Source organism: Capricornis sumatraensis, chromosome 6 (genome assembly GCF_032405125.1).
Source record: "Capricornis sumatraensis isolate serow.1 chromosome 6, serow.2, whole genome shotgun sequence".
NCBI lineage: Eukaryota > Metazoa > Chordata > Mammalia > Artiodactyla > Bovidae > Capricornis > Capricornis sumatraensis.
The window spans coordinates 85,697,588-85,723,318 of NC_091074.1; the positions used below are offsets into that span (position 1 = coordinate 85,697,588).

Here is a 25,731-nt window from a genome sequence, read left to right on the forward strand (position 1 = left end):
TTCCCAATCCAGGGATCGAACCCACATCTCCTGCACTGGCAGGTGGGTTCTTTACCCCTGAGCCACCAGGAAATGCTCCTGGTACCCTCTGTCTGTGCTACAGCAGAGTACATGCTCCCTATTAACAAAATTATATTAGCCCCCAGGACTACCGGAAAACCAAGGAATGATACACAAGCATAAAGTGTCATAAATATTACCAGAAACACAAATTATAAACCATCTCAGGCTTCCATGAAAAACAATCATAACTTTGGGGAGGAAGCACCAAAGATATCAGCCAGCAACTTGACTCAACAGTGTTCTTATGGCTGAACCCAAATCCATGCGTTATACAGAGAATGGGGTTCTCTGCACCCTGATTTGCATGCAGAAGCCATTTCCAAGAACCTTTATCCCTTCACAGTGCTTGGTGGCACCATAGTACTTGATATATAGAGCAAGAATAAGATTTTAACTCTTCTCCTGGTCTAACTAGGCACCAGCCAGGATTAAGCAAAGAGTCTGTTTAGAAGACTAAGTGGGCTTTCTTTCATCCAGGTCTCTATTTCTGCAGTACATGCTTAATGCATAATGCATTTTGATTCCTTTCTTCCTATCTTTACTCCTTTCTTGACTTTTGCATAAAGCTCCCTCCCCTTTTATGTTCTCTCTTTATTATCAAGTGATATATGAATATATTCTCACTGAAAAGATGAAATGTAAATGTAAAATGTAACTATATGTAGTAAGACATGAGGGCCTCACCTCTGTCTACTTCATTCTCTTTCCCAGAGGTAACTACAGTCAGTATACATCTATTTAGTCCGTCTTCTGTGCATTTTCATAGTCATATAGATAATATGTATTTATTTCCATATAATGATCTTTATATTTTTCATTCATGATCATTCTATACTTGGTATTTTACTTGCTTTTTAAACTCTACTATATATCTAATAAATATTTTGGTGTCAATAAAATATGTCTGTTTTTTTTCTTTAAATGACTACATGCACTCCACATAATTTATTTAGCCTGGCCAAAACTTCTAAGCTTTTTATTCCTTCCAGTTCCCAGTGTGATAAGCAATATTCCAATGGACACAATGGACATCCTTGCATAATATATACACATGCTGGAATAAATTTTGCTTTCAACAGACTCACAGAAATGACCTTGTACCAAAGACAGGGATTTTTAATCTTGAAAGATACAGCCAAATTTCCCTCCCAGATGGCTTTACCAGTTTATATACTCCCACCAGAAGTGTTACCCTCATCCTCATTGACTGGCTATTATCAATATTTACAATTTTCCTGGTAAAATAAGGGCTTCCCTGGTAACTCAGTGGTAAGGAATCTGGCTTCCACTGTAGGAGACATAACAGAGCAGGTTCAATCCCCAGGTCAGGAAGATCCCCTGGAGGTGGGCATGGCAACCCAGTATTCTTGCCTGGAGAATCCCATGGACAGAGGAGTCCAGTGGGCTATAGTCCATAGGGTGGCAAAGAGTCAGATACAACTGAAGTGACTGAATAGCAGTATAAAAATATTTTGTTTTAATTTGTGTTTTCCTTGTTACTAACGATGTTGAACATCTGTTTATAAGTTTATCACCCACTTATTTTTGTTCCTTCTATGTGTTTTTTTTCACATTTTTCTACTGAGTTTTTCTTTGGGCTTATAGCATCAACTTTTTATAGTCTGCATATTACTACTTTTTATATACTTGACAAATGTTCTTCCCATTATTTTGCTTGTATTTTAATTCATTTATAATTCATTTTATAGTCATTCATCCAACAAATATTTACTAGGAATCGACTGTAGAGAAAACAAACCAAATATTCTAGTACAAACACTTAAATTTTGTATAAATTTGTTAGCATTTTGCTTTGTTACTTCTGGGTTTGATGTTTTCCTTAGGAAATCCTATTTGACTCCATAATTACAAAAAAATACTTCTGATATGATACACCACATGAACAAAATAAAGAATAAAAATCATATTACTATCTGAATAGATGTATAAAACTCAAATCTATTTATGATCTTTAAAAAAACTCTCAACAAAGTATGTATAAAGGGAACATACTTCAACACAATAAAGGCCATTTGTGACAAGCTACAGATAATAAAAGATGCTTGCTCTTTGGAAGAAAAGCTATGAAAAACCTAGGCCGTATATTAAAAAGCAGAGACATCACTTGCTGACAAAGGTCTATATAGTCAAAGCTATAGTTTTTCCAGTAGTTGTGTATGGATGAGCGAGTTGGACCATAAAGAAGACTGAGCACCAAAGAACTGATGCTTCCGAAATGCGGTGCTGGAGAAGACTCTTGAGAGTCCCTTGGACAGGAAGGAGATCAAACCAGTTAATCCTAAAGGAAATCAACCCTGAATATTCATTGAAAGGACTGATGCTAAAGCTCCAATACTTTGGCCACCTGATGCGAAGAGCTGACACATTGGAAAACACTCTGAAGCTGGGAAAGATTGAGGGCAGGGGGATAGGAGGGTGACAGGATGAGATGGCTGGATGGCTTCACTGACTCAGTGGACATGAGTTTGAGCAAACTCTGGGAGATAGTGAGGGACAAGGAAACCTGGTGTGCTGCAGCAGTCCATGGGTTTGCAAAGAATTGGACACAACTTAGCAACTGAACAACAACAACAACAGCTAGTATATTCAACAGTGAAATGCTGAAAGCTCTTCCTTCTAGATCAGGAATGAGACAGGGATAATCCCTCTGATAACTTTCATTTGACATAGTATTAGAAGTCCTACAACACTAATTAGGCAAGCAAAATAATAAAAGGCATCCAAGTTGGAAAGGAAGACTGATGCTGGGAGGGACTGGAGGCAGGAGGAGAAGGGGACGACAGAGGATGAGATGGCTGGATGGCATCACCGACTCGATGGACATGAGTTTGAGTGAACTCCAGGAGATGGTGATGGACAGGGAGGCCTGGCGTGCTGTGATTCATGGGGTCGCAAAGAGTCGGACACGACTGAGAGACTGAACTGAATTGAAGTTGGAAAGGAAGAAGTACAACTGTCATTACTTTCAGGTGACATGATGTTATATAGAGAAAACCCTGAAGACTCCACCAAAAAACTATTAGAACTAATGAGTGAATTCATTTATGTTGCAGGATACAAAATCAATACAGAAAAATCTGCTGTGATTCTATAAATTAATAACAAACTACTGGAAATGGATATTAAGAAAACAATTCCATTTATAGTTGTATCAAAAGAATAAAACACCGAGGAATAAATTTAACCAAACAAGTGAAAGACTTGTATACTGAAAACTACATGACAGTAAGGAAAAAATTTGAAGGTGACACAAATAAATAGAAAGATATTCTGTGCTCATGGATTAGAAAAATTAATATTGTTAAAATATCCATACTACCTGAAACAATCTAGAGATCCAATGCGATTCCTATCAAAATTCCAATGACATTTTTTAACAGAAAATGTTTAATCTTAAAATTTGTATAGGGCCACAAAAGACCCCAAATAACCCCCCCAAAAAATCTTGAGACAGGAGAATAAAGTTTAAAATTAAATAAAAAAAATTAATTAAAAAAAAATCATAAAAAAATAAAAAATAAAATGGTGAAATATTTCTGTCAAAAAAAACAAACAAAAAAATAAAACCATTTGACTCTCAAAAAAAATAAATAAATTAAAAAAATAAAAAAATAAAAAAATGAAGGCATTATGCTCCCTGATATTAAACTCTACTGCAAAGCTATAATAATTAAAACCATATGGTATTTGCATGAAAACAGACACATGGACCAATGGAACAGAAGAGAGAGCCATAAAATAAACCCACCCATATACAGTCAATTAATTTGTAACAAAGAACCAGAAAATACACAATGGGAAAAGAACAGTCTCTTCAATAGTGTTAGTTTTATCATAATCTTTGATGCTTAGCAATTGAAATATCACAATTTTTTCAATTATCCTTCTCTATTTTAATAGATTAATAGCAAATCACTTGCTATTGTATAACCCTTTGTTGTTATTTAGTCACTAAGTCAAGTCCGACATCCTCTAAAAAGGCCCCAAAATAAAACACTCCTAAATTTTTACCTAAACTTCCTATAAATTATTAAATATATTTAGCTTTTGAATTCATTTGTTATTAATCCCATGCATGATGTGAAGGATGGCTTTAGTTTTTCCCCAAGTGAACGTGCAACCCTAAAATTATACCTTGAATCTTTATATTTCTGATATGAAATATAACCTTTCTTATAACCTATATTTCCAAACATAATGGGACTGTTTTTCTCTGTTCTACTGATTCTTTTCCTATTCCTAACTCTATCATCTTAATTACTTTATGAGTCTATCATGAGGCCTCTTTTAATTACTATAGCTCATAGTCCTTGATTTGCTATCTAATAGAACAAGCACTCCATCATTGTTCATTGTTCTTTTTTGCATATTTATTGGCTACTTTTGAGCATTTTATTTTGCAAATAAGCCCTAGAATCAATTTTTTAAATGCCATAGAGAACCTGATTGAAACTGTGATGTGAAAAATTATTGAATGTACATATTAATATGACAAATTGATCTCATTAATATTAACCTGAAACATGAGAAGTCTGCATTTATTGAGCTCTCTTAGCTACAGTAACTCCACAGTAAAATTTCATAGTTTTATTTATATAGATCTTACACATTATAAGAAATTTGTTTTTACTTGTTATTGCTATTATAAATAATAGCACTTCTTTTTTATTACATTTGAGAAACTGTAACTGCTTGTATATAAAAAAGCTATTGTATTAGAACGTTAATTTTATATCAAAGGTTAAAAGCCATATTAGTTGTTGGAAAGGGGTAGGGAAGAAAGGCAGGTGGAGGACCTGGAGAGGTCCAGATAGGACGTAACCAAGGTTAAGATGTTTTATGGAGCTCTGAGAAGGAATTCAGATCCCTCAGCACCCTAGGCTTGGCTAACAGATTGAAGGGGAGGGGCAAGACAAAGAAATCCCAGAGTTTAGGGAAAGTGATCCTTTGGAACTTTGGAGCACACCAAGGAAATGGCAGCATGACATGTTTAAGCAGAGAGTGAGCCTTATAGATAGTGTGCCAAGTTTCAACCCTGAGGCTGAAGCATGGCATGGAAGAGGCTAAGCAATTTCAGCTTGTCCCAGTGGTGAATACAGATGTGCTGAGATGCAACCAGTGAAAGAGACGTGCAGTGGCGACCACAGGAGGGCAGAGTCTATAGCCTATAGCCGTGAAGGTCAAGACCATGGCAGGAGCCAGAGGTCTCAGCAGCACATGCCAGCGCATACTCTAGTGGCACCACTGCATCCAGAGAGGATGCAGTGGGAGTGGTGCCAGCAACCAGAGGCCAAATCATGTAAGACACAAGAGTCCTGCAGGACTCAGAGGATTCTGGGCTTGAGAGATGTCACCCTTGCAGCCACGATGGATGCTAAGTTTGCTTCTCGTGCCACATGATACTGTTTGTGGAGAAGGACAACATAGGGTATGCATTTTCATATTTAAATTATGAATTCACTAAGTAATTTGCTGAAAGAGATCAAATACTAAACTGGCAGATCCTGAGTTACCCTGAAGTAACAAGGTTAAACTTTTCAGAGGAGACAGGGGTACACAGCAAGTGGAATTCAATCATGGGGAAATAAGATTCCATTTCCATACTTCTGCCTGGAGAAGGGAAAGGCTACCCACTCTGGCCTGGAGAATTCCATGGACTGTATTAGTCCATAGGTTTGCAAAGAGCTGGACACGACTGAGCAACTTTCACTTCACTTCCATACTTCTGAGTCATAATAACTTTTTAAAACCTTTACATGCTTGTATAATTTGTGTGATTATATAGATCCTATAGGACATACAATTTTTGTTCTCTTGATGTGTGTCTCTACATTTATACACATTGGGCTACATTCCAGAGTCATGGGGACAAGTCTAAAAGCTAGTAGGTTTGAAGCGAGAAGTCAGTGTGCATTACATAGCAACATTCCTGCATGGAAAGCAAGGACTCTGAAAACAAAACATTCAAAATATGCACTTCATTTAATACTTTGCTTACAGGCAGTCTATTATCTGAGTAGTTTAGAAAGAAAAAAATAATCACCAGCTCACTCCACATTTGTACCTATGGATACAATGATAGAAAAGGGAAATGAGAAAGATATTCCTTCAATGCTTCCCAAGTAAATTATAAAGCCTATCAAAATTCTTACCTAATATACAAGGAATGATTAAAAGTTGACTTTAAAATTTCAGTTCTGGGCAGTACGGACTAATTACACCCCATCCTGTTTCTTGTATTGACTGCAGCTATAATACCTGGACAGAATACAGTGCAGCAGCAATTTGAGGTCTCTGGAAAGTAAACAATAGCAGGAAGATTGGAAACAAAGATAAGAATTAAAAGGATCAGCGAACCAGTGTTGAGATCATCACATATTCTCTTCTGTGTCCCCTGGACAGAACTCAGAGATACCTGGACATCAGTACAAACTTAGAAGCTCCTAGTTAAGGCCTGAAGAGCAAGAAAAGGGGTTCCAGCAGCAACAAAAATAGCAGCAAGTGGGCAGAAGATTTTCTTTCAGGAAGGTTTTAAATCTAGTATCTTTACTTGTAAAACTACTCACATTTTGTATTTCATATTGGGTGAGCTTTGGTAATTTGTGGGTTTTGAGGAACTGTCAAACTTACATACCTAGAGTTTTTCTGTGGGGTCTGTAGTGACATCTCCTCTTTTGTTCCTGATATTGGTAGTTTGTGTCTTTTTTTCTTCATGAGTCTTGCTAGAGGTTCATCAATTTTTCTTGATTTTTTTCAAAGACCAACTATTCTTTCAATTTTCTGTATCATATATTGGTAAATACAGGAACTTGGATGAATTTGAGTTATTCATGCTGAGTTAAAGTAGCCAGTTTCAAAAGATTACAAACTGTATGACTCAATCTTTGTGACATTCTCAAAGGATACAAACTATATTGACAGAGAATAGATCAGTGGTTGTTAGTTGTTTGGGGAGTGGAGAGTAACTACAAAAGGACCACAAAAGTAAGGTTTTTGGGGAGATGTGTTCTGTATCCTGACTGTGAAGATGGTTGCACAAATCTGTGTGTTAAAAATTCACACCACAATAGAACAAAACAAAGCCAGTTTTACCGTGTATTCATTTAAAAAGCCAAATTTAAAGTAACTCCTAAGTTCAGAGGAGAAATAAGACTAGTTTAAGAAGTTTCTCAATTTTAAAATTTATAATTAATGACTGTCCAGTTTTTTTAAATCAAATATTTCACTTTCCTAATAGATTTGAGGTCACCGTAAAAGTTAAGTTTGATGATACTTATTTTTAACAAGATTTGGGGGAAATAAGAACTCTCATGTAACATTAGAGGAGTAAATTACTATAAGCTCTTTGGATGGGTATTTATCTCTAAGGAAAGATTAAATGTATATTCTTTTTGATCCAACAATTCTATTTTTAGGAAATTCTAGTACAGATGGAAAATATGCAAGAATATACATATAAGCATGTTTACTACAGCATAATTTATAATAGGAAAAGACTATAAACAATGTTGATGTTCATTAATAAGTAAATTACATAGATGTATACAATTAAATATCAGAAAACCATTTAAAAATTTTTGTTTATTCATTTTTTACCTGCTCCACACAGCATGCAGGATCTTAATTCCCTGACCAGGGATAGAACCCAACTTCCCTGCATTGGAAGCTCAGAGTCCTAACCACTGGACCACTAAGGAATTCATGAAAACCATTTTTTAAATGAAGTTAATCATCAATCACTCATTTTGATTTAAAAACTCTAAAATTATTAAGACAAAGACAAGGTGAAGAGTCATGTATAGAGACTGATCTCATTTTTGTTTACAAAAGGCTTATATAAGTTGGGGGAACTTATATGTAAAGAAAAATTCCCAGAAGGATATATAAATATTGTTAGTTATCTCTTTGAAGTAAGCATAGAGATATAAGGGAGAAGAGAAAGGAAATAGTTTAAACTTTTCTGAACTGCTAGAAAAACCACAAGCATGATACTATCAAAAAATTATTTTTAAAAATACTAGTAAGATATAATAACGATTTTGTAGAAAGTTTATTCATCAGGAGAGCTGGTCTCCTGACTACTCTGGTAATCCACATAGTCTGAGGGATCTTAATGAGGTCAGGGCAAAGGACTGGAGAGCTGGTTATCACTCATGAGTGAGATGGGAATGGAGTAAATTCTTCATTGAAGGAATTATTCTCTTACTACCTCCTCAAAGGCAGTCAGAATATAAACTGCATATCCACAACCAAAGTAAGATCAAATCAGTCAATCCTAAAAGAAATCAAGCCTGAATGGACTTGATGCTTTGAAAGGACTGATGGTGAAGCTGAACCTCCAATACTTTGGCCACCTGATGCGAAGAACTGACTCACTGGAATAGACCCTGGTGCTGGGAAAGATTGAAGGCCAAAGGAAAAGAGGGAGGCAGAGGATGAGATAGTTATATAGCATCACTGACTCAATGAACATGAATTTGAGCACACCAGGAATAGTGAAGGACAGGGAAGCCTGGCATGCTGCAGTCCATGAGGTTGCAAAAGTTGAACACAACGAATGAACAACAACCAAAGAGGAAGCTGCCTGGGGTTCTGCAACCAGATCCATTGATAAATTCATGGATGAGTTCCATGGATTGGTTGGACCCAGTTTTTCTGGGTTAACAGTCTATATGCCTTAGTTTAAATTTTTTCCTAATTTACATTATAGTGACTGTTTCTAGGACATATGTATAAGAAAAAAATAAATTCTTGATACTAAAAGACATCATCAACAACGACAAAACTAGCCTTGTGATCTTGAGAAAAATTACATAATTTTTTCTTTGCTAATGTTCTTAACAATACAACAGAGGACCAGGTAACAGGTAAGACCCTTACCCTTCGGGCAAGAACCTTACTAGTTCCTAGAATCAGTGAGTCACCATGTCTGGTTAGAAACTGAATTTTACACAATTATTTTTCCAAATTCAGATTCTATTTGTCGTTAGATTAAAACCAGCCAGTAGTCATATGTCAATCTTGAAACTATTTTTACAAAACATTATATATTCTGAGTTGGTTGTTCAGATTTACTAATTGTAGATACAAAGCTCTTAAGCAGAAAAATCTTCACCAATTTAAAATTTTCTCTTCTATTAAGTACTGAAATACATCTTACTTTATAGATGTTATATTTTAAAAATGTGTGTGGCTTAAGGAAACTATTTCATGACGTTTAAGAACCAAAGTCAAAGAACCATTTACTAAAAATAACTTTACTGGAAATTTGCCTAAATATTTTAAAATATATAAAAACAATATTAAAGCTTTAAGGGATAAGTAGTTAAGGGATAAAAGACAAGGATCAGCTAGTTTTTTCTCAGATAAGTTAGTTTATTCTCATTAGCCTACATGTCATTCTATACAGAGCTCCCTGGTACCTGTGTCCTGCTACTTAATCTTGGATGGTTGTCCCAACTCTGTTCCAGCCTCACCTCAAGGGGCTGACTTCTCTGAACTTTCCATGCATTGCTGCCCCTTGCCTGCACCTCACACATCTTTCTTGCCCTCTCCCTGCAGCATCATTTGCCCACAGCAGTTCTGGGTGCTAGCCTGAACAGCCCGGCTGGCTGTGAGTCCTGCACTGATCAGACAGAGTCTATTCTTGAGAGACAGGAAAAGAAAGGGAAGGGACAGACAGACAGAGGTCTGAGTGAGGACAGAAAAGGGAGAGAGCAGGAGGGTAAAAGGAAAGAGTTAAGGAATTGATATGTTGGTTACTAGTTTGCCATCATAATTCAGTTTCTTCCTTCTCTTACTTAAAAACCTTGCCTCAAATAATTTCCTCATATTTAAAAAAAGAAAAGACTCCCTTGAATGATGACTAGTGACCTAATACATGCTAACCTGATCTCTGATGAGAAACTGACTTATCACCCACATTTTAGAGCCCTGGGAAAGTTGACATGAAGGGATAAATGGACTCCAGGGCAGGCAATGAATTTCTGAGGTGCATTTCAGAAGTTCTCCTCTAAACCATAAGTAAAAGCAGGTTGACTACAGCCTAGCACAGGTGACCAGGACAAAACAGCATGCCACCCAGGACCAGCAGGCAACACCCTATTCACAATGCCCCCAAGTGGATGGCCAGATATTCTATGCACTACAGAGATGTCTCCCAAACCAGCTTTTCCAAGAGCTCATCGGGAGAGGAGGGGAGGCAGGTCACAACACCAGAGCTTGAAAACATTACTCAGGAAAGTATATTGGGGAGCTTGAGGGGCGGACAAGAATACTTCAATCTTCATTAACGTTATCAGCAAGATTTTAATTTCAAAATACACCTGCCCCTCTTACCATCCCCCCACAACACTGACTTTCCACTCTGAACCATTTACTACCAAACCCCACAATCAAAGGGGAACTAGACACCTGTGCCCCAGTTCGACCATGAAACATGAGGGTAAGATGGTGGGGATGGGGAGAGACACAGGCCTCTAGGAATAGTGACCATGGGGAGCACCAAAGCCAGCAAATAAGCGAGGAGAAGTTACGCAGCGCTCATAGGGAGGGAGAAGCCTCCCCACCCCCAGATCTTTAACTCCATCCATTTCTTTCCTGGCAGGAGAAACTTCGTAAAGAAGCAGAGTCTATCATTGGACATTTCATACCAAAAGTGAACCCACAGATTGACACTTACATTTCATTTGCTTGGAGATGGACTTGTTAGGTTCAAGCCAGTGCTGGGGAGAAAAAAAAGCAGAGATTGTGGGTCAAATGGCTGGACCATGTGATGCATACTTAATAAAAGGAACTTAATAAAGATATTCTTTTTCCAAAGTACAGCCTCGGTTCCCCATAGATATTCCTTGGGGTTCCACCCTCTGAAGATCAACATGAGCAATTGGGCAGTAATAATATCACAGGCAAGTATATAAATTACAGAGAATTAATACTTTCTGAGTAGTATTTGAGTCATACAGTTGCTAGGAGAGAAGGACAAGGGAGAAAATATGCACTTAAATGGGATGTTCCAGTGGCTCTAGTTGGCTCCTAGGTGATTCTTTGAGCTCCATCGCTCTGGGCAAGCCACAGATGGTTAAAGACTTTGACATCTGTGACCTCTAAGAGTCACAGTCCAGCACCATCCTTTCAAGTTAACAGTGGGGCAAGCCACCATTAGCCCTGTCACACACAGAGGCAGTTCTTCCTTCACAGTAGGGAGGAACAAATTATTTTAAACATCTTATTTCAGAGGCCTGAGGTTGTCAAGAAGAAAAATCAGCTGCAACACAAAACAAAGAAGCCCCAAATCCTGAACAGCTCAGAATCATGTAACCAATAAGTATTTGAAGCAGACACAATGCTGGACCCAGCAACCAGCTCTCTCCACACCATGAGTGAAGGTCACTTTGACATGCCAACCCCAGGGCAGCCTCTGATGTTACAAAACATGATGCCCTTGAATCTGCTTAAGGAATATCAGGAAGCATCACTTTATACACCAGAAGTTTAGATAGATAGATGGTAAGAGGGGTGCCACTGAGTATCCATCAAGATGTTGGGGAGTCCTCACTTATGGGGCACCCTCTTTCACTAGATACTGGAGACAAGAGAAGAGGAGGAAACTTACCATCAGTCAAGCACTTACACCTCAGTTTATCTCATTTGCAGGATCCAGTAAGCCTCAGGATTCTGTATTATCCCTATTGTTTGATGTAAATACATAGCCATGAAGTTGAATTAGGAGCTAGTATTGTTGAGGGCTCACTAAGTGCCAGAGTTTCTATGAGCCATCACTACTACCCCATTTACAGACAAGAAATATGGAGCCTGGGATATTAAAGAACTTGCCAAAGAAATGGCAAAGTGAAGAAATGGTGACACCAGCTTTCAGTGCAATTCTAGTGCAGAGGCCCTTAACCTTGGGCTTGTGGCTTCCCCACTCTAAAATGTATTATTCTCCTCGCTGAACACCCCCTACCTTCCTAGGAACTAGAGAATTGAGTGTCCAGTCAGCAGATTCCAGTCTAGGGTTTCAGATCTTTGCACTCTTTAAAGAAAAATGGGGTCTCCTGGCTATTTAAATCTAATTCTTCTAAATGAAGAATCTGCCAGAAAACTGTGCATTTATCCCTGACCTGTTGCACAATCAAACTAATATAGCAAATTTTTTTTTGTTTCTGGCCAGAATTCCACCAACTTATGTTGGAAACCCTGGTTAACTCCTTTTTCCCTTATATTTTTGTGGTAAAATATATATAACATCTGTTCCCATCACTTCATGGCAAATAGATGGGGAAACAATGGAAACAGTGAGAGACTTTATTTTCTTGTGCTCCAAAATCACTGCAGATGGTGACTGCGGCCATGAAATTAAAAGACGCTTGCTCCTTGAAAGAAAAGCTCTGACCAGCCTAGACAGCATATTAAAAAGCAGAGACATTGCTTTGCCAACAAACATCCATCTAGTCAAAGCTATGGTTTTTCCAGTAGTCACATATGGATGTGAGAGCCGGACTATAAAGAAAGTTGAGCACCAAAGAATTGATGGTTTTGAACTGTGGTGTTGGAGAAGACTCTTTAGAGTCTCCTGTACTGCAAGGAGATCCAATCAGTCCATCCTAAAGGAAATCAGTCCTGAATATCCATTGGAAGGACTGATGCTGAAGCTGAAACTCCAATACTTTCGCCACCTTATGTGAAGAACCGACTCATTGGAAAAGACCCTAATGCTGGGAAAGACTGAAGGCAGGAGGAGAAGGGATGACAGAGGATGAGATGGTTGGATGGCATCACTGACTTGATGGACATGAGTTTGAGTAAACTCTGGGAGTTGGTGATGGGCAGGGAAGCCTGGCGTGCTGCAGTCCATGGGGTCGCAAAGAGTCGGACATGACTGAGTGACTGAACTGAACTGATACCTAACATGGGCCTTCCCAGATAGTACTAGTGGTAAAGAACATGCCTGCCAGTATGGGAGACTTAAGAGACGTGGGTTCAATCCCTGGATCAGGAAGATCCCTCTGGAGGAGGGTATGGCAACCCACTCCAGTATTCTTCCTGGAGAATCCCAACAAAGGAGCCTGGTGGGCTACAGTCCATAGGGTCAAAAAGAGTCAGTCATGACTGAATCAAGTCAGCATGCACGCACGCATACATAACATAAAATTCACCAACTTAACCATTTTTAAGTGTACAGTTTGGCGTATTAAACACACACATAATGGTGTGCTACCATCACCACCATCCATCTCTAGAACTCTTCATCTTGCAAAATTTAAACTCTATACCTATTAAACATTAACTTTCATTTCCCCCTTTCTCCCAGACCTTGGAAACCACCACTGTACTTTTGGTTATCTCCTTCTAATCAGAAATTATGCTTGGACTTTACACAGTTAAAATTGAACAATGAGAAAGGTATTGATTACACCACTTACCAGCTACAAAATGTTTACTTTGTGTCTCTATTTTACAACTATAAGATGAGATCAGTAATTGTACCTACCCTGTAAGGTTGTTGTGAAGATTTCAAAAATTAATAAATGTAAGTTGCTTAAACAGCACTTGTCATGTGAAAAATATTCAGTCAATGCTTGTTTGCTGATATTGTCATTGCTATTTAATAAGTACAGTTTAATTGGGAGACCACATTTTTCAATATATGGGGCACATGAAAAGAATAATAAAAGGGGCCTTTGGTGATTTTAAAACTAAGGCACGAAAACAAATAATAGCAGCCTGAGATCAATACCTACTGCTATTGTTTCACAGAGGAGGATAGCCAGTCATTTTGTCAACAGAGTCTGAAATGTAAATAAGTTATCCAAATGCTCCTTGCCTGGCATTCTTTAAACTCCATAGCCCTTCTCTGCCTAATTTCAACCTATCTTCCCACCTTCTCACTGCCCCCAGGCATGACAGGCAAATTTCATTTTGTGTGCTCACAAAAGTTGATGGTAATCTCCCAGGGTTGTGAGGAGAACTCAAGATTGGGTGAAGGTTTGGGGAGAATGAATGTCATGATGGATTGGTTATGTCTGCCATTCATGATGGATTGGCTATGTCTTCCACGGAAGGGGAGGGAACATTTAAGGCATGCCTGCGAGGTATTTACCATCTGTGCTCTACATAAATTATTTACTATAAATGTTCTGGCCTTCTCATTGTCCTACATAATATGTCCAGCAGTGTCTGATCAGCTCTTATCTTCCTCTTGCTCTCAGCCTACACATATCCTGCCCTTGTTTCTCAATTACCTTTGTCTAAAATTTAACTACTACATACATTTCCAAAACAACTATTCTTCCCCAATGGGACAGTCATAGGATATAGAGTTATAAGAAAAATAAGCTGGAAGTAATCATGCTTTAAAGAATTTTAGGGAATCATTTCTTCAAAGAGGGTCACGCTCAATTTATTGGTATGCACTGAATTTCAAAGTCTTCCATGATGACTCATGGTAAAGAATATGCCTGGGTTCCATCCCTAGATCTGGAGACCTGGGTTTGATCCCAGGATCGGGAAGATCCCCTGGAGAAGGGAATGGCTCCCCACTCTAGTATTCTTGCCTGGAGAAGTCCATGGATAGAGGATCCTGCCGGGCTACAGTCCATGGGATCACAGAGTCAGATACAACTGAGTGACTAACGCTTTCACTAAAATTTAAAAACCTGACTGGCCTATGGCCTAGCAATTCCTTTACCCTAATTTGGCCATGTGAATGAAGAGGAATGAAACAAGGATTTTCACTGCAATATTATATAAAATTACAAAATATTAGAAATAACATTAATGGCCATAATCAGGAAAATGGGTAAATAAAATCTGGGAGATTCTGTGGCAGTCTTTTCTAGGAAGTAGATCTTTATGTGCAACATGGTTGAATCCCCAGGGCAAAGCGTAGGATGAAAAAAGTGAACTGCAAAATTTATAACCATGACCACAGTTAGTTCCCAAATTGTGCACAGGGAAGCACAGCCACAGTAGACATCTGTGGGACTCTGTGCAAACCCTGAGCTCAAGGAGGTCCACAGTCCCAATATTAGCCCACACTAAATTCCTTTTAATGTCATACTTTTTCCAAATTTGGGTTTCCCATGGTTGCTGTGATTAAAAAAAGAAAAAAAGAAGTCCTGTGCAAATTAGAAATTTGGTGTGGAACAGGCAACGAGTGTGGCAGTGTCTGATCTGATCCCAGGGTTTGAGAGCCATGAAGTGTCCAACAGGCACATACAGTTAGTAAGTAATTATGGTTAAGAATGAACTGGATACTATTTTCACGTGTGCAATGTTTTGAATGGCTACTAAGGCTATAATGGCTATGTTAGAACATAAATACTTATTAAGTTGTTTGGATCTAATTCTCACTAGATGAAACTGTTAAATATTCTTTTGACCTAGAGCACCATGAAATAATTACTAAGATACTGAAAGAGCCATAAACCAAGACAATTTGAGACCCTCTGAACTATGGTCGGAGAAGGCAATGGCACCCCACTCCAGTATTCTTGCCTGGAAAATCCCATGGACAGAGGAGCCTGGTGGGCTGCCGTCTATGGGGTCACACAGAGTCAGACATGACTGAAGCGACTTAGCAGCAGCAGCAGCAGCTGAACTATGGTATCATACGATTAAATGTGTTTTCTTTTTTAAATAAAAAGTACAAAACAGTACCATATATTTTCAAAGAAGACTTAACAAGCATCTAAATGTATTTTTAAACATCTGAAGTGATACTAAACTGACCCAGTGAGGTGGGTTACAGGGAGAGAACAGGAATTTAAGGTTGCTAGTCAAAGAAAACCATGAAACCACAACTTCCATTTTATCTGTGATACTTTAACTTAAATTTTCACATGCATTTGTACAGTACATGACTGTTTAAAAATCAGTTGAAAAGAAATAGCTAAACTCCATCCAGAAAATGGCTCACAGTAAAGAATTCGCCTGCAATGCAGGAGACTTGCTGGAGATATGGGTTCGATTCCTGGGTTGGGAAGATCCCCTGGAGAAGGAAATGGCAACCCTCCCCAGTATTCTCTCCTGGAGAATCCCATGCACAAAGGTACCTGGAGAGCTACAGTCCATAGGGTTGCAAAGAGTCAGACAAGACTGAACATCCAAATAACATCATCCAAAGAATAAAAGTGGGTTTCATGTAGTTTAGACTCAAGAGGAAGAATCCATACATAACAGGCCAATGCCAAATCTAGCCAGGCACCCAGGGTTGACTCAGGAGCCAGAAGGCCTGGATTCAGAAGCCAGCTCTGCCACTTACTAGTGAGTGGTGTGACCTCTATCAGGTTCCTCTGTTTCCTCATTTATAGCATCATATGAGGTTTAAGTGGGTTAACTCACTTAGAAGCTCTAAGAACAGAGCTTGAATCATAGTGAAGCCTGAATAAACACCAGCTGTTCCCTCTGATCTTCCTCCCGTTCACTGAGAGAGATTCTTAAGTTGGTGACATGGGCCCTCTCGGTGAGACCATATTTGTCACTCTCTTCTTCTCTCCCTCCCCACCGCACCTGCCTTCTGTGCTACAGGAACAGATAATTCACTTTCATTTCTTCATTTTTCCTTTTAGAAATAGGAGTTGGACAATGAAATAGTCTGTACTATACCAACACCTCCTGCTGAGATTGCATGTACAGATGGATTACACGCCCATGAGAAAATAACAACCATGTTGTGGTGTGCTTGGTAATTAGATGTAAGGCTTAGAACATTTATCACATTGCTATTTTCCCTTCAATTGCTATTTAGAATATATGTGATCTTTTAAAGTCTGTTTCCTTGCTGAAAACTGATATTCCTAGAGAGAGGAAGCAACAAAAACCTGCCAACCAAATATCTGAATTTGTGGCTGAAAGCTTCATTTCCTCGAATCTTATTTAGAACAAAAATTTCAAAGACTAAGGAATGTAATACCCAATCATTGATTCTACTTACTGAGCTTCAACAGAAAGATGAAACAGAGGAGGCATCCTTAGCATGATTTGAAGGTATTAGGAAGATGTCTGCAGGAAGAGTGTCTGAAGGCTCAGCCCAGGTTCCCTTTTCCTTTAGTTATACAAAAGTTAACTTTTTTTTTTTTAAAGAAGGCTGCCCTCAGGTTACTGGAATCCATTGCAGGGTGAAGAATGAATATCCCACACACCCACACCTCCACCATCCCACAGCAAGTCAGCTCATAACTAATAATGGATGCTTTGAACTGTGGTTCTGGAGAAGACTCTTGAGAGTCCCTTGGACTGCAAGAAGATCAAACCAGTCCATCCTAAAGGAAATAAACCCTGAATATTCACTGGAAGGACTGATGCTGAAGCTTCAGTGCTTTGGCCACCTGATGCAAAGAGCTGACTCATTGGAAAAGACCCTGATGCTGGGAAAGATTGAAGGCAGGAGGAGAAGAGGGCAACAGAGGATGAAATGGTTGGATGGCATCACTGACTCAATGGACATGAGTCTGAGAAAACTCCAGGAGATGGTGAAGGATGGGGAAGCCTGGCATGCTGCTGTTCATGGGGTCACAGAGTTAGACACAACTGAGAATCTGAACAACAACAACAACGAAGGAACAGATGTGGGAGGTTAAATACTCCCTCTTCCCTTGGCCAGGACAACTCAAAGGCATGACCTACACTCTTCCTGAACTCCTCTGTGGAACTGAGCCCAAGTTACTCTCTCTCTGACTGCCTAACATCATACCCTAGCACACCCTCCTTCTCTTAGTGTCCCAATCCCCTACTCCCCTACAAGTCTCCTTCTGGGAACATTTCCTAATAAAACTGGAATTTTTATCTCAGGATTTGCTTTCTAGGAACTGAATCTAAGACAGCCTCCCAAAACTGCCCTCCATGGTATTTGAAGTTCTTCTATTCAAGAAGAATTCTCAAATTCTTTTATTCCTTTTGCCTTAGACTTGAGCCCTAGTAGCTTGCAAGTTCCCTGTGAAGGGTCCCAATTTAGCATTGGTTTCAGCATTGAAAATCTGACCACATTTCAAGCCAGTTCTTATCTTCTGGGTTGGGGGTAGCAGATTTCAGAACCTCTAAGATTCCTTTAGCTCTCACATTTCATATACTATGAATTGAAGCAGATGAGAATGTTGCCAACAAATATTTCTTTCTTTTTAATTTTGCTGCTGTATCTAGCTCTAAAAGATAATTTTTCTCTTTCTCATCATAGAAATGGTACATTTCTTTCATACTTTCTAATTCTGGCAAATATGGAGAAAAAGATGGCAGAAATGAGTTGGTGATTTATGACTGAGTAGACTGATTTTCAAATACCAAAAGTAAACAATATAAAAGTTAGCTATCTTCAAGGCTGGGCTTCTGTTGAAACTGACCTAGCTTATGATTACAGAATAAATTACACACCTCTCTTATCTTTCTCAAAACCCTTGGTTCTCTACACAAAACTAATCTATAGACTAGAGAAATGTGTTAAATAACCAATGGGGCTTTAAACAATAATGAATAGACCTTCCCAAACAGGAGACTGTTTTTCTCCTCAATAGTAACCAAATCTGATCTGAAAAGATGGCCTGATTCTCACGTCCCACCTGGACAAAGCCCCAGAGTAATTCAGCCCCTGCATTAGCTAGCCAATTTATGCCATTTCTAAGCCCTTCACTGGGGAAAAAAAGAATGCCATCAAAATGAAGGCAGCCTTAACAGTGTCCTGGATAAGAAAGTTGGCCTAGGCCTTAGTCATTTCACTCCTGGTAACAATGACTTCCACTCCAGTTTCAATAAAATCTACAGCAACAAAAATATCTGTAGATCAGGTATTCTCAGAAGTTATTGTCCTTTTGTAAGTCAACCTATGTAAGAAAGCCTCCATGGCTTTGGAACAGTGCTTTTTCACTCCTTCAGCCATAACTGCATTTGCTTTCTAGGTTCCTAGGGACGAGCAAAACAGAAGTAACTGCCAAGAGAAGAAACACTGTAGGAAACAGGAGAGCAAAAGCACCTTTTTTTTACATAAAGAACCAGATTGTAATTATTTTAAGCTTTGTGATCCATATGGTCTCTGTCAGGACTCCAACTCTGCCATTGGAACATGAAAGCAGCCACAGACAATACAGAAATGAATAGAAGTAGCTGTGTTCCAAGAAAACTTTATTTACAAAAACAGATGAGTGTCATCCTGACCCTTGCGTGCCAACCTCTGCTCTACATCCAAGAAATCCATAGTGTACAAGAAAAAACTAATAGTGGTCTGAAAATACAATAGAGTTTGTATAAAAAAAAAAAGTTTATTGATGTGCATTTTAAAACACATTAAAATACCAAAATGCAATCATTAGGGAAATTATGGGCTTCTTTCATGCTTGTTACAATGGATTTTACCATTATCAGTACCCAGTTACATACTGTGGAACATTTGCTGTCATGTCATATAAATTTAACAATACTATCACCAAACTTTTCTAAAGTTCAAAGTTCTCCTAGTTGCCAGACTAATGGATCTTTTCAAACTCTTTAAAGCATGGAATAGTAAAAGGATAAGTTATATATGTTGATAACTTGGAATAATGCATTTAAACAACAACCCTATGGCACAGTTGCTTTTAGTATCCTCATTAAACAAGTAAAGAAACTGAGGCACAGGCTGTCAAAGTCATACAAACAGCAGATGGCAGGGACAGGATTTGACCCAGGCTTCCTGGGGCTAAATCTCTTAGCATTTGAGCAATAATTGCAGTTCATTCCTTTTTATGAATTCTGTAACTACCCGTGCTTCTAAAATGTCTCTCTCTCTCTCTCTCCCCTCCTTCTATTCTTTCTTCTCTGTATGTTCCTGGTCAGTCTTCATTGCAGGTTTCTCCTTCTGGACCATCCTTTAAAATATGGACATTTATTCAGCTTTCAGATTCTCCTCTCAACTTATACTCTCTGCCTTTAGGGCTTTAAAATAGTGAGGAGCTCATTGACTCCCAAAATCTCCATCTGTAACCTAAATTTCTTTACAATTTTAGATCCATTTCATTTTAGGGCCTAAGACTCAGATCTATATTTTCTTTTTTTAAGTTAATCTCAGCATTAATTTATTATAAAGTTTAATTATAACATATTTTAGATAAATGATGGGGTATCCTTTTCTCTAGTTGGAATTCATCTTATTATATGGAGCTCTAAGTCTCATTCATATTTTAATCCCCCATAGTTAACAGCTGCAATTCTCTTAAGTCTCTGATCTTCCTTGACTCCCAGCCTACAGGTTTTCCTGTCCTACATGTTAGTAGTAATTCATCTTTGCCCTTCATAGTATTAACAAACTTGCTATTTTAATTCAGTGATGACAACTGTCATTTCTGATCATTTACTGTCTATCTCTGATCATTAAACTCTCAGAAAACGGAGATCATCAGACACTGATGTCCAAAACTGTTTCATTTCAGAGTGTAATCTGGTCCCTTTACCTCTGCTGACCATATTAAAACCTTTTAACACTGAATGCTTAGACACATATGCAATACAGGACCAAAGAAATTCCACAGAAATAACTAAACAAATTTCCATTAGGTTGAGGCATTGCTTAGATTAATTCAAAACCAGATTTGATATCATTTCAGTTCAATTCAGTTCAGTCACTCAGTTGTGTACAACTCTTTGCAACCCCATGAAATGCAGCACGCCAGGCCTCCCTGAGTTTTCCCAAACTCATATCCATTGAGTCAGTGATGCCATCCAGCCATCTCTTCCTCTGTCGTCCCCTTCTCCTCCCACCTCAATCTTTCCTAATATCAGGGTCTTTTGAAATAAGTCAGCTGTTTGCATCAGGTGGCCAAAGTATTGGGTTTCAACTTCATCATCAGTCCTTCCAATGAACATTCAGGACTGGTTTCCTTTAGGATGGACTGTTTGGATCTCAGTGCAGTCCAAGGTTCTCTAGAGTCTTCTCCAACATCACAGTTCAAAAGCATCAATTCTTCTGTGTTCAGCTTTCTTTATAGTCCAACATTCACATGCATACATGAATACTAGAAAACTGCAAACCTCTCTGCCTCAACAGCTCATAGTCATCCCAACTCAACATGTCCAAAACTTATCAATCCAATGTTTTTGTACAGTTATTTGGTAAATGGTTCCACTTGTACTTGGAACCTATGTAAGAAGTCCAAACACTCTGCTAGAAAAGCCATGTGGAAAGGCCCTGAAAACACATGCAGAGGAAGGGAGTCTCCAAGCCCCACCTTCTAGTCACCCCCACTGAAGCACGAGGCACATGAATGAAGATGTCTTGGACACACTCAGACCATACCAGCCACCAGCTGAGTGAGCCCAGACAACCCCATGCAGAGCAGAATTATCCAGTTGAACCCTAATCAAATTCCTGACCCACAAAATCCTGAAATTTAATAAAACTGTGTTATTTTAAACCAGCAAGTTTTGAAGAGAGTTGTTACACAGCAATAGATCACTAGAACTCTTCCTCCTTGTTATGGACCTGAATGTGCCCCCACCCATTATACTCACATGCTGCAACCCTAACCCCAATGTGATGATTCTGGAGGTAAGGCGTTTGGGAAGTAATAAGGTTCAAAAGAAGTCATGAGAGTACACCCCACACGACTGGATTAGTGTCCTTATAAGACGACAAAGAAAGACCAGAACTCTCTTGAGCCCTCCTACTCCACTCCACCATGTGAGGACATAGGAGAAGGCAGCTGTCTGCCAACTGGAAAGACAGTTCTCACCAGGAAACAAACCCATCAGTACCATGATCTTGGACTATCCAGCCTCTTAAAACTATGAGAAATAAACGTCCTGCTTAAGCACCTGGTCTATGGTGTTTTCTTGCAGCAGTCCAAGACGCCTAAGACATTCTCATTATTACCTCCATCCATATAATATATAATTACAATTGAACTTTGAAAGATATCTATCTGCTGGAGCATAAATGAAGAAGAAATATGTCTGCTTCAAATTATCATTTCCTAATCTATACTGTTTTTAATCTAAGTTATACACTATGCTCACACTTACATTCCAGTCTCTTCTCAGCTGAACTCAAAAACTGCCTTTAATATTATTTCCAAACCTGCTTGTGTACATTCAGCTCTGAATGTCTTGCCACTGGAAGTTTCTAGTGAGTGATTTTCTTTATAATGATGGTACTTAAATCTTATTTCCCAAATTAACTTCTATCTTCATCTGAACCAAACCCAGGAGGTTCCCACTACAAAGGAGAAAAACTGTCCTACATTGGATATCTTCCCATTTTTTCTAACTCAAACAGATATAAAATGGTATTTGCCAGCCCTATTTATTTTTTTGTCTGCCTTTTTAAAAAATTTCAAGTGTACAACATAGTGATTCAATAATTTTATGCACTTAAAAAATATCACCATGGTAGGTCTGGTTACCATGTGTCACCATACAAACTTATGACAATATTATTAACTATATTCCCCATACTGTACATTATATTCCCATAGTTTATTTTATAACTAGTAGTTTGTATCTCTTAATCTCCCTCGTTTATTTCACTCATCCTCCCACCCTCTCCTCTCCAGCAAACACTAGTTCCTTCTCTGTATCTATGGGTCTGTTTGGTTTTGTTTTTTAGATTCTACAATAAGTGAGATCAAGTTCTATTTGTCTTCCTCTGACTAATTTCATTTAACTTAGTACCTTTTAGATCCATCCATATTATTGCAAATGACAAGATTTCATTTTTAAATTATATATATATAATTATATACACAATATTGTGTATATACATAAATATATAAAATTTAAAATTATATATTATATATATTTATATATATAAGAGAGTTCCAGAAAAACACCTATTTCTGCTTTATTGACTATGCCAAAGCCTTTGACTGTGTGGATCACAATAAATTGTGGAAAATTCTGAAAGAGATGGGAATACCAGACCACTTGACCAGCCTCTTGAGAAATCTATATGCAGGTCAGGAAGCAACGGTTAGAACTGGACATGGAACAACAGACTGGTTCCAAATAGGAAAAGGAGTACGTCAAGGCTGTATATTGTCACCCTGATTATTTAACTTATATGCAGAGTACATCATGAGAAACGCTGGACTGGAAGAAACACAAGCTGGAATCAAGATTGCCAGGAGAAATATCAGTCACCTCAGATATGCAGATGACACCACCCTTATGGAAGAAAGTGAGGAGGAACTAAAAAGCCTCGTGATGAAAGTGAAAGAGGAGAGTGAAAGAGTTGGCTTAAAGCTCAACATTCAGAAAACGAAGTTCATGGCATCAGGTCCCATCACTTCATGGGAAATAGATGGGGAAACAGTGGAAACAGTGTCAGACTTTATTTTTTTGGGCTCCAAAATCACTGCAGGTGGTGACTGCAGCCATGAAATTAAAAGACGCTTACTCCTTGGAAGAAAAGTTATGACCAACCTAGATAGCATATTCAAAAGCAGAGACATTACTTTGCCGACTAAGGTCCATCTAGTCAAGGCTATGGTTTTTCCAGTAGTCACGTATGGTTGTGAGAGTTGGACTGTGAAGAAGGCTGAGCACCAAAGAATTGATGCTTTTGAACTGTGGTGCTGGAGAAGACTCTTGAGAGTCCCTTGGACTGCAAGGAGATCCAACCAGTCCATTCTGAAGGAGATCAACCTGGGATTTCTTTGGAAGGAATGATGCTAAAGCTGAAACTCCAGTACTTTGGCCACCTCATGCGAAGTGTTGACTCATTGGAAAAGACTTTGATGCTGGGGGAGATTGGGGACAGGAGGAGAAGGGGACAACAGAGGATGAGATGGCTGGATGGCATCACTGACTCGATGGACATGAATCTGAGTGAACTCTGGGAGTTGGTGATGGACAGGGAGGCCTGGCGTGCTGCAATTCATGGGGTCGCAAAGAGTCGGACACAACTGAGTGACTGAACTGAACTGATATATATATATATATATATATATATATATAATCACATCTTTATCCATTCATCTGTTGGTGGACACTTAGGTTGCTTTCATATCTTAGCTTCTGTAAATAGTGCTTCAGTGAACACTGGAGTATATATATCTTTTCAAATTAGTGTTCTTGTTTTCTTTAAGTAAATATCCACAAGTGAAACTGCTGAATCATATGGCAATCTCACTTTTAACTTTTTGAGGAATCTCTTGTGTTTTCCACAGTGGCTGTACTGATAAACATCTCCATCAACAGTGCATGAGATTCCCTTTTTCCATATCCCCATCAACACTTTGTGTTTGTTATCTTTTTGATTACAGTCATTTCGACAGATGTGAGGTGATGTCTCACTGTGGTTTCAATTTGCATTTCTCTGATAATTAATGATTTTGAGTAGCTTTTCATGTGCCTGTTGGCCATCTGTATGTATTCCTTGGAAAAATGTCTATTCAGGTCCTCTGCTCACTTTTTAATCTGGTTTGTTTTTCTGATGTTGAGCTGTATGAGTTCTTTGTATATCTTGGATATTATCTCCTTATTGGATATCTTTGCAAACATATGCTCCAATTCAGTAGGCTGCATTTCACTGACAGTTTACTTCACTGTGCAAAATTTTTTTAATTTAATACAATCCATTTTGTTTACTTTTGCTTTTGTTTCCCTTGACTGAGGAGATAGATCCAAAAAATATTGCTAAGACTGATGCCAATGAGCATATTGCCTATGTTTTCTTCTAGGAGTTTTATAGTTCCAGGTCTTATTACATTTAAGTCTTTAATCCATTTTGAATTTATTTTTGTGTATGGTGTGAAAAAGTAGGACAGTTTGATTCCTTTGCATGTAGCTGTCTAATTTTCCCATCACCATTTATTGAAGAGTCTATATTTTACCGATTGTATATGGTTGCCTCATTTGTTATAGATTAGTTTACCATATAAATGTGGGTTTATTTCTGGGATCTCCAATCTGTTCCATTGATCTATGTGTCTGTTTTCATGTCAGTACCATACTGTTTTGATTATTATAGCTTTATAATATAATTTGAAATGAGAGCATGATATCTCCAGCTTTGTTCTTTCTTGCAATTATTTTAGCTATTCAGGGTCTTTTGATTCTATACAAATTTTAAAATTATTTGTTCTAATTCTGTATAAAATATAATTGGTTTTTTGATAGAGATTGTGCTGAATCTGTAGATTACCTTGGGAAGAATGGTCATTTTAACAATGTCAGTTCTTCTAATCCATGATAACCCTATAACTTGCCATTTGTTTGTGTTGTCATCAATTTCTTTTATCGATGTCTTATAGTTTTCTGAGTGTAGGAATTTTAGCTTTTAATTTTTTCTCTGTACTTTTCAATGCAATTATAAATGGGATTGTTTTCTTAATTTCTCTTTCTGATAGTTTATTAGTATAAAATAACACACCAGATGTCTGTATGTTAATTTTGTATCCTCCAATTTTAAAGAATTCATTTATTAGTTCTAATAGTTTTTTCATGGTGACTTTGGGATTCTCTATATATAGTATCATGTCATCTGCATTCAGTGACATTTTTCTTCCTTACCATTTTTCTTTTCTTTTATTTCTTTTTCTTGTCTAACTGGTGTGCTTAGGACTTGAATAAAAGTGGTGAGAGTGATTATCCATGTGTTGTTCCTACCCTTAAAGAAAAAGTGTTCAATTTTTCACTGCTGAGTATAATGTTAGCTATGGGCTTGTCATATATGGCTTTTATTAT

The 25,731-nt window shown here is 38.1% G+C and overlaps 1 protein-coding gene across 1 annotated transcript in view; it reads right to left on the bottom strand.

Annotated features, from left to right (window-relative positions):
* FRMD3 (FERM domain containing 3) overlaps positions 1-25,731 on the bottom strand; it is a 339,467-nt gene that overhangs the window by 133,842 nt on the left and 179,894 nt on the right. Inside the window, exon 3 of the mRNA XM_068974120.1 lies at positions 10,766-10,808. Coding sequence (XP_068830221.1) covers positions 10,766-10,808 — 43 coding nt within the window. The remainder of the gene's footprint in view (positions 1-10,765; positions 10,809-25,731) is intronic.